Source organism: Varanus komodoensis, unplaced genomic scaffold (assembly GCF_004798865.1).
Source record: "Varanus komodoensis strain SLA01 unplaced genomic scaffold, ASM479886v1 scaffold14_1, whole genome shotgun sequence".
Lineage (NCBI taxonomy): Eukaryota > Metazoa > Chordata > Lepidosauria > Squamata > Varanidae > Varanus > Varanus komodoensis.
In genome coordinates, this window is record NW_025335438.1 from 622,859 (window position 1) to 637,507 (window position 14,649).

Genomic DNA, 14,649 nt, shown 5'->3' on the forward strand with positions numbered 1-14,649 from the left:
CATTGTGTAGACATTCATCTCATTTTCCCCTTGAATTAGCAGATTTGTAAAGTCTTCATCTTCTTAAAACAAACAAACAAAGCCAGAAATATCTATTTGATTAGCCACAGCAGTGCACTAATATGTGTTTTTCCACAATGCAGCCCACCTTTTAACTCTTTTTAAAAAAATGATTGTCTCATTTCCAGCTTTAGTTCTGCTGGAACATTTCCCAGAGTTGCCGTTCTGGCTTTCTTCCACAGTCTGCCTCAAGGGTGTCAGCTTATTGTTGCATCCAGTCACCGTCCCACATGCCTGGACAGCCCCAGCTTGGGAAAGGCTCGTGATCTATGATGTCTTAGATTATGCCACACTACCTCTTCCATTTATTTCTGTCTTTATTAGTAATAGGGAAATGAGTTCAGAAATATAAAAGTGTAACAGAATTTCATTGCAATAATTGGAACTAGCACTATATGGCATCTCTGCCAGTGGTGAATAACACACTGTACTTGGCTGTAGCTTTCTTTTCCTGATGCAAATCTTCAAAGCCAGTCTTGGCTTGATGTAAAACACAAAGAATTCAACATTTATATGCCAGTGTTGGTTGGACTTCTGCATTAAATGTGTACTTCTCACTTCGCATGTTACTGAAGAATGCTACAGTGAGAAGAGACATTATAATGGACAAATAGACCAAAGTCCATCTACCCTACACACGCCAAAGCTTGGCCGATTTTAGTCCATTTAGTCACTTAGCCCATTTTTGTCTGCTGAAGGGTTTTCCATCTCCAAAACCAAAGCTTAGTCCAATAAATGAGATAATATTGACCTACTTTCAGCCTGAACAGCAAAACCAGTCAACTGAGCAAACTTTATTTAAGCCAGTTTAACTCATCTGAAATAAATGGGACTCTCATACAAGTTTGACTGATTTGCAGATCAGTGGCACCTTCTACAGAAGAGGAATGGAGAAACTGCAGCTTGTGGAGGGGATTCAGACCTCACCTCTCGAGTTTTCCCATCTGTCTTTAAACTTTTTTTGCAGCTTTTCAGTCTCCTCTCTGTGACCAGAGATGAGAAGACATTTAAAGACTTTTAAGATACCCTGCAAAGAACTGAGCTACACTTTACAGGCAGGAGTGCATTTTACATGCAAGACAACTTCTTTGCTGGAGCTTACTCCTGAGTAGATTTGCTTAGGCCTGGCACTGTATTTTGAATGCTTGGTGAGAAAATGTCCAAATGGGTAAGAATTGTATCTGGCTCTTCCCACTTAGCTTACCCGGCCCTTGTTCCTTCCCGGTCCCGTCCCTCCCTGAGAGACAGCGTGCAGTAGCTTTCCTGCCACACCAGGCTTACAGCAAGAAAAAAAGAATGGATTATTTTAGGCATGTGTAGTCCTGTTTCCCGAACATTTCCCATAATGCTCGGCTTGAAAAAAACATAGGTGAATTTAGGGATCTGTGCTTTCGATAAACCACAGTTTTGAAACCACCCCCATTTGATGTGACGCTGCCTTGTTCTAACAAAGAACCCTGCAGGTCCATGAATTGCCTGGAATAATGGGAAACTGTAATGTATTTAAAAACAGAAACAAAGGCTTCTGATCCCCACCTTGTGGCCATGGAAGAGCAGCAGGGAAGTACATAGACCTAAGTACATGCAGCCTTGTTCATGAGGCAAGAAAGCCTGTTTTCCCATCATACAGTATATGATCTGGCCTGTTGAGACCTCCAGATTCTATATGTGTTTGACTAAGAAAGATTTCTCATGCACTCCTTCATAAAACCTGTCCATTCCATTATACAACCCTCTTCTTTCAGTTAGTCAGGACCATGTTCAGGGTGGGGGCACAGACAGGGTCACAGGGTCCCCTTCTCAGGCAGAGGCTGGGGATGCTAACTCATCACCAAATGTATTGGTCCTTCTGTGCAATGAGAGCATGAGGGTACTGTTCAGGCACTGGCCCTATTGTCAGCCTACAACCTGAGCAAATGCTTGATTCCACCACCCTCCAAAACAGAATCCAATGTTTTTAAGTAATATATATCATGGCACTTGCTTGTTTCTGTCTTCTCCAGTTCACAAACACCACTATACAGGAGACAGATTATTTTAAATATCCAACAAATTCTTAAGTCAATTTTGATGAGTGCATGCTTACCTTAAAAGCCAGGGTGATACTGATAAAAAGAAGAATAATGACTAGTAGGCAGGTTGAATTCACAGACATAATTTCTTCCTTGTAAGGAAAATTTGCTGGCTACAAAAAGACAATATGCACGTTGTTAAAAATCATCAAAGTGTGAACACTTCCTTGCTGTTCAATATTTTTACATGCAAAGACAGAGTCTATTTGCTGTGTTTGTATCCTATGAAGCTCAGAGTGGTCATTCTAAATCTCAAAGTATCCTTGTGTGGCAGGAGGTCAGGTTGCTCAAGGCAATCTGTGAAGTTCTGTGCAGTGAACCAGATTTCTACGAAGGCAGATATGGAAACCAAGCTCCAGTTTCCTACATGTCCATCTGGGTGTGGCAAGCAAGTAATGAAGCAAGGACACACTGGCCACCATACCAAGCAGGAAGAATACTTTTCAGAACTGTACGAGAAATTAGCTGGGGAAGCTCACTCAGAGTTCACAAATTATTAAAGGAAGTCACACACTCAAATGCATGGTCTCTTGCTTCTCTCTTCTTTTCCCATAAATACCTCTGGGCTACACGTGAAGGCTCAGAGACATTCTTAGGAAATGAAGAAAGCAGGTGGCTGCCAGTTGGTGCTTCTCCTCAAATTGCAAAATGTGTCCATTGGGCTAAAAATCATAGCCTACTCCTGCTGTAGCAAATACTCTGCATCTGAAACACAAATACAGTTTCAACAAAATAAACGCAAACTTGTTCCATACATTAACATTTAATGCAAGGGGCTCTAACAAACTAGCTCCCCTGGTGAGGTGCTTTCCAGATGCATTGGACTTCCCATCAGTCCCAGTTGGACACATCTGGAGGACACCAGCTTGCAGAAGGATGCGCTAAGGCACACAGAGTTCTTTTGCTTTGCTTACACTCCAGTATTACATGTATGCATCATACAAAGTAATGCTGTATTAACAATACAAGACTCGGTGGGATGCAGTGGTTAGAGTGCTAGACTAAAACTGGGGAGACCGGAGTCACAATCCCTGCTCAACCAGGAAGACCTTGGACCAGTAACTATACCTCAGCAAAACCTAGTTCCCAAGGTTGTTGGGTGGGTCAAATGAAAATGAGAAACATCTATTTCATGCTGACTACCTTGACAACAAGATGGAATATGAAATACATATTTATTAAAGCTTGATGTATTTCTTTTTGTTTTTACAGAGACCACAAAGGCTCTTTCCAATTAAATTTTCAGTTAACAGAGCTCCCTTTCCTAGCTAGACATTCTAAGGCCAGAATTATTTGGGAAGGGACATTATTATTTGATTCATTCAGTCAGTCATAAATTAAGAGAAATATACTCTTCTGCATGAATTTCTTTGTTGCAAGCTGCTGGCGAGACATTTTATTTATCTGAAATTTCACTGAAGCGTTCTGATTGTTTCATCTCACCAGATGGTGTGTAACAGATTGAAGATAAATGTTATGCAACTATCTTTTCTTTATTTAAACAAAATTCTGTTCTTGTGATGAACTTAGTATTTGACTGCTTGTAGCTTTGTTGTAAATACATAGCTGCTTTCACTAGAAAGCAGATAACCTTTGTTATTCTCTTCTTTTTTAAAACACAGCATTAAATCATAAGTATCCTGTCATTCCCCTCTACCACTCTGGCAACTCTTCATCTGTTAATTAAAATCCTTCACTAGTTTCTGACACACTAGATGTCATCACACTGGGACAGATTGTGTTAAGGATGTGTGAATTTGAAATCCAAGCTGCAGCTCAACTACACAAATCCAGTATGGTAAACCATGTGTTAAGCTTTGTGCAATCACTCCATACCACACTGGAAAGGCACAACTGAGATTTCCAAACTTGGTACACTTAAGTCATGCTTTACTACCAGACATATTCTGAAGCAGAGGTAGATGCATGGTGACGACAGGTTGGCGACATATAGTTGGCAACTTATAGGTACGTGAGGGCGTGTCACATGGAGGTAGGTAGAGACCTGTTCTCCCCTTCAGAGGAAGGCAGGACGCGCTCCAACAGAGCCAAGGTTCAGTTTGGATGCCAGGAAGTACTTCCTGACAGTTAGGACCCCAAGGGTATGGAATGGGCTTCCACGGGAGGTGGTTGAGGCCCCATCGGTGAGGGTGTTCAAGGACAGACTAGACATGCACATGGTAGGCATGTCATGTGCAGAGTTGGGTGGAGCCAGGGGTCAGACTAGATAGCCCAGGAGGCCCCTTCTGACTCTGTTTCTATGACTCTCAGAAGCACTGAATGAGAACTTTCCTGATCCTTTAACAACAGGGGTGATTGGCTGTGTTAATGGGAGCTGTAGTTCAAAAGATCTGGAGAGCACCAGATCTCTTACAGCTCTTCTGAAGCTACTTTGCTGGAACTAAACATGTCTGGGTTTTGCCAGTGTCTGGATGGGACACTGTCCAGAAGCCCCAAGCCCACTACCTTGTGTTCTGTGGAGGAAAGGCATGGTAGATCTCTCCAATAAGAATAAAATCATAACAACCATTTTTTCAAAAGGACATGACATCTGAAGAGCAGATGACAGAGTGGGAGGGAAAGGGTGGATGCTGGTCCTTCAGTTAGTTCAAGGACGGACTGAAAGACAGAAACTCTAACATGGACTAGCTTGGCTTTTACAGGACTAGCCAATCACTCTGCTCTGTAAAAGGAGTTTGCAGATGCTCATTTCACTAGCATATAGGACAGGCTTTCTGAACCTGGCTCTGTTCCAGTTGCTTTTGCTTTGCACTCCCATCATCCCCAGTCAATATGGCCAATGGTCAGGAATGATGAGTGTTACAGTCTAAAACTTCTGGAGGGCACCAGGGTAGAGAAGGCTGACCTGCAGACAAATGAAGCCTGGAAACCCTAGCACAAAGACAGGAAAAGGAATGCATACTTTGCATTAAAAAAGAGAATAAAACTTTGAAGGGAATGTTAACACACAACCATTTTCCTACATTTCTGGTAATTTTTCTTACACATTAACAACAATCCATAAGTATCTTAGATGAAGAAGAACTCAAATCTGGAATTGTTTCCAGATTGTCTCCTTATTTTTTCTCTCTGAGATAATGGTTCTGTTTATTGCAGTTTTCTAACTTTTCAGATGTGGATATGCTTCCTGAGGATGCAGCCATATCTTTTCAGAAAGTAACATGAGATAGTATACAAGAGTTCTTATAAATATGAAGCATTCCAGACGCACATTAATTCTTCTCTTATCAGCCAGGAAGTGAGGCTCTTGTGTTCAACATATAGAATCAATAGCAAGTAACAGCGGCAGAAAAAACATATATACTAAAGACATATATACTGTGATTTTTTTTTTGCCAACCAAAGAAATCTTAGTCAATCATTTGAGTTTTTGCTGATGAATAGGATAAACCTATTGTTTAATGTTCCAACATTTCCCATGCCTTGTTGGATTCCTGCCAAGAGGACAGAAAAAAGGCAAGGGTAGGATTCGCTCGTTATTTCCCAGTGTATAAGACTGGGAGGACCAGCTTGGTTATTTAAGAAAGGCAACTTCAGACAAGGGTATGAGTCCCCTGAGAACTTCTTTAAAAACTAACACAGCAGCCTCCGGATTGTTTTTGCACACTTGACTGTTTACAAGCACAGAGTTTCTCAGAGATACTTGTCAAATACTCTAAGCGTTGAATTTGGGCTTTCCCACTACTTTCAAACTTCAGGGCTCATAAGGACATAAGCAGAACTGTGCTGGATCAGACCAAAGGCCCATCTAGTTCAGAATTCTGTCTGCACAGTAGCCAGCCCAACAGGAAGCTCACAAACAAGACAAGATTAACATGTTTCTCTGCTTGGAGACCACTGATCCTAAGATGCGGTGTTAGAAAACATCTTCAAACTTTGTAGGAGACATAAAGGGATTTGATTGATAGCTCAAGTGGCAGGTGTGTGTGTGTGGGATAAGTTGTAAGAATGCTTCTTTTTGGTTATTGTTGACTTGTCAGCAAGATTATGTGAAAATTCTCCCTCCCTCCCTCCGTGTGTGCGTGTGTGAGAAGGGGGGCGGTGTATGTCCTGAAGGTTGCTGTTCTAATCTTGCCACTAGCAAACCATATGAGAAGAAATACAGTTAAGTTGTAAATTAATCTGACATGGCACAGAAAATAACAGAAGGAGAAACTCAGCAAGGTGCTGAAAAAGATCAGTTAAAAAACATTATTTGTGTATCCCATGGGGCTCAGCAGGACTTCTACCATCCACGTAGATCTACTGCCAAGATCCCACATTCTTTATGCAAGGGTCTGTGTGTTCTGTGTATGAAATAACAATCCTTGCACCAAATTCAGACTTCAAGAAGATGAAACAATTGCCAAGGATCTGGCTGGGACAAGGAAAAAACAAAACAGCAAGTCTTAATCTATATTGCAGATGAACCTATGAATTACTTGCAGCTGGACATTTGGGCAGTCCAGATGTGCAATAGGTCCACATGTAAAACACATGAAGGAATAATTATTGCAGTGAATGTTGTGGGAAGTGCTGTATAAGTACCGGGACAATTTCTTCAGCTCGGTTATATTAAAGCAAAAGGCTGGGGCCAAAATCACAGGCACACCCGCTAGCATATTTTAGCGTAAAGCCCTTCCTGCCAGTAATTAGAGGCATTTAAATATTCTAAAATGGGGATGGGGGAACTGCACAAGAGTATGGAAACCAATAAATGATCAGTGGTTCAGAAAGGGACTGAGCATCAGGGGAACTCCAAACAGCTGGACTTCACTCAAAGGCTGAGGATCCCCACCTCTGATTCAATCCAACTTCCTGACTTATGCATGATCAGAACAGATGATGAGGACCCTGCAGAAGACCCTGGGGGCCACCACCAGTCAGAGAAGCCAGTAGTGATTTTTAGGACCAACAGTCTGCCCTGCGAATGGCAGCTTTCTATATACTCATTTATATGGTTTGTACTTCCCCATGTGATGGATGCAACAACCGATCAAACCATCTCTGGAGAGCTACAGTATTAATGCCACTAACACAGTTCTTGGTGTCTGCATCCTCTGTAAAAGTAGTGAATCTGTAAATCTCCAAGCATCAGATGAAACACAAGTCATTCATATTTACAGAAAGGAAACTTCCACATGACAGGCTTATTTTGAAATTATTTTAAATGTATATGGTACATTTTAGGTATAAAACTATGACAATGTAAGTACTACAAAACAAAACTGAATGTGCCTCTTGCCACTTTCAGGTCATAAGCTGGATGTTGTGGATGCAGAGAAAGGGAACACGTTGACCAACAATGGCTTTATATGCATCAGGGTGGAAGCACCCTGGTGCCCTCCAGATGCTTTGGAGAATAACTGCTATTCTCCTTGGCATTGCCCAGATTGGCTGAGGCTGGGAGTTGCATGCCAAGATAGCTGGAGGGCACCAGGTTGCCTGCACCTGGCATAAGCTTTCAATCTGGAAGCTGGAAGTGGGCAGGAGACAACAGGATGGCGTTCAATGTGAATAAGTGCAAGGTCTTGCACTTGGAGCATAGGAATAGCTGTCATAAGAACAGGTTAAGTGACAAGTGGCTGGAGAGCAGCCTTGTGAAAGGGACCTTGGGGTACTGGTTGACTGCAAGCTAAACATGAGTCAGCAGTGTGATGCAGTGGTCAAGAGGGTGAACGCCACCCTTGGTTGCATAGCCAGAAGTGTGGCTTCTAGATCAAGAGAGGTATTACTACCACTCTACGACTCTGGTGTGCCTGCAACTGGAGTATTGTGCTCAGTTTTGGGCCCCTCATTACAGAAAAAATATAGCCAGGTTAGAATCAGTTCAGCGTAGGGCCACAAGGTTGGTGGCCGGTTTGCAGGGGATGGGGTATGAGGCGAGACTGAGGGAACTGGGTCTCTTCAGCCTGCAGAAGAGGAAACTCAGAGGGGATATGTTGGCGACATACAGGTATGTGAGGGGATGTCACATGGAGATGGGTAGAGACCTGTTCTCCCCTGCAGAGGAAGGCAGGACGCGCTCCAATGGAGCAAAGCTCAGGGAGCCAAGGTTCCATTTGGATGCCAGGAAGCACTTTCTGACAGTCAGGACCCCGAGGGTGTGCAATGGGCTTCCATGAGAGGTGGTTGAGGCCCCATTGGTGCAGGTGTTCAAGGATAGGCTGGACATGCACATGGTGGGCACGTCGTGAGTGGAGCCGGCTGGTGCCCTCTAGCTATCTTGGCATCCAACTCCAGACTGGATGGCCTGGGAGGCCCCTTCTGGCTCGGTCTGTTTCTATGCTTCTAATCCCCATAGAAGCAGTGTGTGAAAAGGCCCAGCCTTTTTGTGAAAGCAGATACAGTAGCCATGCCTCATCCAAACCTTGCCTGGGTCTTGCCCCTTGCTTTCTCTAAGCTAAGTCATATAGGATCAGCATCAATTGCTATGGCTTTAAATATTGGACTGGGTCCAGATTTAGGGTGCAGTCCTAGGAGGATGCTCATAAGCCTCCAAACTAGGCATCTTATGGGTACTCAGTGCAGAGTAGGAAGAGCAGTGGATGTGATCTAGCTGGGGTGAATCAGAGAGGGAGAGAAGGAGGCAGCAGCAGCTTCAGGATACCTTGCATCCTTGCCCCAGTCAGTCTTCTCTCTTTCCTGTCCCCACAACACCCACTTTCATCCCTCAACCCCAGAGAGCAGCAGACCTGGTTCGTTCCAGTTGTGAGCAGGAAGGGAGCAGCAACTCCAGTTCCCAGCTCCAAAGTCTGAATGCTGTCTCCAACCACAGAGCTGGGAATAATAATATTTTAAAAAAAGTTATGATGCCCCAGTGCCAACTAGGCCATAGGATCATTCTCTTAGTCTTACTTGGACTATTCCATCTTGTGCAAATCCAGGTACTTTCACTAGTGAATAAATAAAATAGTGAATAAGAAATGTCTTACCAGTTGCCTCAAGTAATCCTGAACTGTGTTTGGATAAACAAGGATGCTGATAGCAACCAAGGTGTTGAGTGCAAAATCAAAGATTTGGTAACAGAAGAAGGGGATGATCCAAGCTGCATGTTGCTGCATATTAAAACAGAAGAGAAGAACATCTTAATGGTCTAGAAATGTAACACATTTTTACCACTATTCCAAAATAGTTCAAAGTGAGTCCAACTTAAAAACAAGGAGATACCAAGTAGATCAATGGGCTAGATCTGGATTGCACATGGGTGGAGTTCTTCCCATGGGAGTTTCTCACTGGAGAAAGATGGGAGGCAGTTTTCACTGATTCCATCTTTTCCTGAGGTCTCCTATAAATGTGCTTCAGAGGGCCAGGGCACCTTCCAGAACAACTTATAGAACTGGTGTGGCAGTTAGAGTGTTGGGCAGGGATGTGGAGATCCGGGTTGTAGTCCCCAGTCAAGATCTCTGAGCGACTTGGGGCCAGACACTGTCTTTCAGCTGAATTTACCTCACAGGGTTCTTGCGGGGATAAAATGGAGAAGAGGATCATATAAGCTGCCTTGGGGTTTTTTGTGGGGGGGAGGGTCATTATTATGGGTTCTGTTTTTTGGTTTGCTCTGTAAGCCACCCAGAGACTTTTTTAGTAATTGAGACGGCATACAAAAACCGTAAACACATAAATAAAAATAAATAAATTAAAAAGAGTGGAATAAATGCAATAATAATTAATGAATTAAGTGGTGCTGGATGCTGTGGGTCGGTGGTGGGGGGATTGGTGAAAGCACCTCACATGTTCCTCTGGTGCATCTGCATCAAGGAAGGGCAATCTGGGCCTTACATTTTCCTCATGGCCTAGAAAAACCAGAAGTTGAGTGAAATGAATATAGATGGGTTGTTTGTGTCTCCACAGGATACACTCCCAGTTACTATCCTCGGCATTTAATCTACGTGACAAGTAGGATGGAACAGATTGTTTGAAAAAAACGAGATACTCTCATCCACAGCTGGACTACAAAACAATACTTAAACCCTTATTTCCCCAGTCAAAACCAACACTTTTAAAAATATAAAGTGTTGTATATGCTCAGAATCTAGGAATAGGTATTTCCTCACCCTTTCAGTGCCTAAGATACCTAAGTGGAAAAAGTGGTTCAGCTGGAGTTAACCAAAGGGGGTTGTTCACAATTCGTACAGTTCTTTAATTTACTGTGTCTCTGTTTGGGACGGGTCATGCCAACATATATGCCTGCCAGAGGCAAACCATAGTGCTATAGGGGTTTAGCTGGTGTTGGCTCTATCTACGGTAGACCCATTGAAATGAACAGACTAACACTGGATACAACTCAGTAATGACATAATGGGCAGACACTGCTGCAAACACTGAGAACTGGGATACAACTGTAATAAGGGTAGGTACATACCAGACAGGTTGCAGCTTCGGTTCAATTTAATATTTTGTATAGTCGACAAAATTATTGGAATCGCACTTCCCTGAGATATTTGTGAAAATGTGGATACAGTCATGCCCTGGTCCCAAGAAAAGACCTTGGTGAATTAGAGCAGGCATGACGACAGCCGTGGGAACACCTCCTCCGCCCCCGTGGTTTCCCTCTGCTTCCTGCAGATTCTCCACTGTATCACTGAGGCCGTAGCACCACCCTCATGGCTGCAAATACATAATGCAGGGAGGTGCGACCTTTTTCAGCCCAAGGGTCAAATTCAGTTTCGGAAAGGTACTTGTGGGCTGCATTCTGGTAGTAGGTGGGCCAGGACCCGGAATCTAAAAGTAACAGTGCCTTTTAGCTCATAGTTCCCACCACCAATGACTAAGTCTCGGGGGAAGCATTAAATATGTTAAAATAAGAAGTTGGCTGCACAAAAACGTGGAAACAAGGAATGGATGAGCAGTTGGGTAGAGAGGTTCAAGCCAGGTAAAGAGCAAGTGGGGGGCTGGTCTGAGACTCCAGGAGAACCAAATTGGTTTCATGGGCCTGAGATTCCCTAGTGCTGATGTAGGGCTTTTACACTCTGCCAGTGATGTTGTCTACCTGTTCAGGAGTTCTAGATTATACCCTCTCCGTATGCACGCATGACCATGATATACACAGTTGGCATCAAATGCCATGAAGATTCCACTGTCAGTGGCAGCCTCGTGGTAATTTTGTGTGACTGATACATTACAGGTAGCAGTAAAATTATTTCCCGTGAACCTCTTTAGTTTCATCAAGACTCATTCTGATTTATTTTAAGGCAGAGTAATTTAGAAAAGGAGAAGAGGCCAGAAATCACACATTACCTTATATGCACCGTACGTGGCCATGGCACAGATGAGAATCATGAGAAGAGAAATTGCGGTAGCAATACACATATCTGAAATAAATAACCAATCAGTACAGGTACAGAGGCAGATGATTAATCTCTTCTGTCCTTTCTTTCACTAGATTGTCACCCTGATAGCTGGAAAATGCTTTGACCATTATTGGCTTGTAAAGAAAACACTCAAATTTTAAATTGTAACATTTCTATTCACAAAAGCAAGCCATGTGTACAAAAATTCATGGAAGTATTGCAGGACAAAGGAATCCAGGGTTTTTTTTTTGGGGGGGGGGGCAGTTTGCCACTTAATGAAAAGTCTCCTTCCTTCCAAAAGAATTGCTAGCAACGCCCTGGTACAAAATTAGGTTTCACTGGAGTTGCATCAGGCCTCGCTTGGGTCTCCTTCAGTTTTGACGGCATCAGCTCTCCTCTGATGTGTGAGCAGCCTCTGCTGGAGGAGTGGAGAGCCTGAGATCTGTCCTGATTACAGCTGTGTGGAATCGACTGATTTCAGGAAGTGTAGAAGCTACTGATTCAGATCCACACTAATCATTGGATTGATCCAGACCACTCATGCTTTAAACTTTACACCATTAAACTCATGAGTAAGACACCGGGTGGCTTCACATGACTGGGGAAGGGTCACTTTCCCATGCCCCGTGGGTGGGTTATGTGTTGCCGAATTACCATAATTACCTTCATAAGCTGCTCATGCGATTCTAGCCCCACACTGCCTCACTATGAGGCATCCTTCTTGCGAGTGGATCACTGTGGGGCAGGGGAGGCCCCGTGGCTGCCTATGCCATGGCAGCAGAAGGGACCCCTTACAGCGAAGCATTTGGATCAAGCTCCCTGGAGGGCTGCGCTGACTCGCCTCTCTTCAGAGTGGCTGGCAGGGCTTCCTGGAGGGTCTAACCTCACTGATACCACCTTTGCAGGGTTCACAAAGCAGGCAATCAGGTGGGTGGACCTCCAGCTACTTCAATGGCAGCAGCAGATTAGCCTGCTTGGCTTTCCAAGGTACAAAGCAGGCCATGCTGTGAGGTTTCTTGCCCTTTAGGATCCCCTGCCTGAGTGGGGATTTATCCCCATCTCATGGAAAGGCTACCTCTGCTAGGTGGTGCTCAACTTCACCATATCTTAATGCCGTTCTTGTTGAAGAGAGACAGTAACACTTCCTCAGCTTCCTTAATGTCGTGTCCTCTAAGCCTTCCAGGACCACATGCTAAGTGTTACACATACAACCTGTTACATGTAAATGTCTTTACCATGTGCACTGGCTCCCTTGTCTACAGTTCCAGCATGCCAATGGCCTTCCACCCAGGACAGCAATTGCTGGTGTGCCAGTGCTACACACAAATAGCACTGGTCAGAGTATATAATAAATGCATTAAATTCATCTTGGGGAGCACTTGGGTGAGTGGGGACTATGTCCATGGCTCATTAACCTGAGCAAACAAAGCCCTACAAAGAGTTCCAACTAGAAAATGTGTTTATGACAGATAATCACACAGTTCTGTTGGCTTTTAGGGCATGGAGAAGACCAAAAAGGGTTTATTGGGGGAGGGGGTGTCTCTTTTTAATGCAAAAACGGAATCCATGGTCTGAAGGGGAGGGGGTGGAAAGAAGTGTCAAACTCAAACTTTTGTCTGAAGGAGAATTAGTGCGTTCTGACAAAAGAATAATCTTCAAGGGTGATACTACCATAATTCAGAATATTTCCTCAGATTTCTAATTCTAGTTAATGGGATGTTTCTAAAAAAAGTATTCCCAAAAATGCATTTACTTTTAAACATGTACAGGACAGTTGTTTTAACACTGCATGCCCTCATTGAACATCAAACAAGATATTGATTGAACATCAAACAAAACATCACCTGCAGGGCATGCAATCTTGTGTACATCACTGAATGCCAGGAAGTCATGAACTGTATGTCACTAAAACAAAACTTTCTACACCCTCATTTCAGGAACCACAAATCTACAACTTTAACTCCACCCCTCCACCCCAAAAAGGAACACGAGGTTGCAAAGCACTTTAATTGGAAGATCACAGCCTATCTGATTTATTGCTTACTGTCGTAGAAATGCCATCTGATCAAGGTACACTGGCAACAAGAAAAAAATTGATATACATGTAACACCTTAAGACTGTGTGGCTTTAATGTGGAAGATAACCTCTAAGATCATTCCGGGACAGCAAATTCCACACCTCAACTACCCCACCCTCTCTGTTCCTATATCTGCCACCAGACACTTTGATTCATAACAGAGCAGCTGAAGGCAGAAGCCAAAATATATACTTTCCAGTGATTAGCTACACCCTTCTGGGATCCAGAAGTGCTTGTCTGAAGGGTAGTTTGATAGATTAAGAAGCATTATATACAGAAATGAGGAGGAAGAGAGGTTAGTGTCTCTGTTGGTGACTTAAGAGATATTCAATATCATTTTGCAATCTTGCATACTGAAGTGAAAATCCCAGAAGTGTTTGGAAGAGGGAGAGAAGGGAAGCGGGGCTATTGCAATTCCCCTCCTGAGAGACTAGCTGCCTTTGGTCTTCCCACACTGTCACCCAGGTGGCAGCCACTGCAGCAGACTTACTTGCATCAAAGGAGGTCATGTGTTTAAACTGGTGCCTGAGCTTGCTTTTTTCTTCATCTCTCCCCAGCCTTATTCCTTGCATATCGTGTTTTTCAGAATGTACACCTAAGGACAGGGTCTGTCTTATACTGGCATTTGGAGGGCCTTTTTGCTAAAGAATCAAGTAAAATGCTTTTTAAATAACCCTCATTTAGATGTAACACTAAACTGTGGATGGGCATCATGTCTTGGGCTCATTAGTTTCTCCCTTTTCTTTGTGTTTCACTTTCTTTTGAAGCATGGGCTGTAATGTGGCCCTCATTGTAATTACCCAGAACCCATCAAAGCACATATACAAACACTCCCATCACCTGAAAATGGAGCCCAAGGCTCCTGCATGTAACACTAAACCATAACTAAAAAATTCATCCTCACCAGGCTGTGTTACCACCCCAAGTTGGTAACATAAACCTTTGCTAAGTGCTGTATACAACCTTCACCAACCCAGACACGTTCAAGGTGAAATCATTAAGAATTGAGACACAGAGAACAGTTTTAACAAATCAGCTTCAGCTGCAGTCCTTTTTCAAATTTTCATCTTTAACAATGAACATTTTTAAAAAAAAATCCACAAGGAGTGTGTGTGTGTGTGTGTGTGTGTGTGTGAGAGAGAGAGAGAG

At 43.3% G+C, this 14,649-nt stretch overlaps 1 protein-coding gene across 1 annotated transcript in view; it reads right to left on the reverse strand.

Annotated features, from left to right (window-relative positions):
* The window catches only part of LAPTM4B (lysosomal protein transmembrane 4 beta), a 44,711-nt gene that overhangs the window by 10,303 nt on the left and 19,759 nt on the right, over positions 1-14,649 (reverse strand). Inside the window, exons 3-5 of the mRNA XM_044423916.1 lie at positions 11,370-11,443; positions 9,068-9,190; positions 2,147-2,245 (exon numbers count right to left, since the gene is read on the reverse strand). Coding sequence (XP_044279851.1) covers positions 2,147-2,245; positions 9,068-9,190; positions 11,370-11,443 — 296 coding nt within the window. The remainder of the gene's footprint in view (positions 1-2,146; positions 2,246-9,067; positions 9,191-11,369; positions 11,444-14,649) is intronic.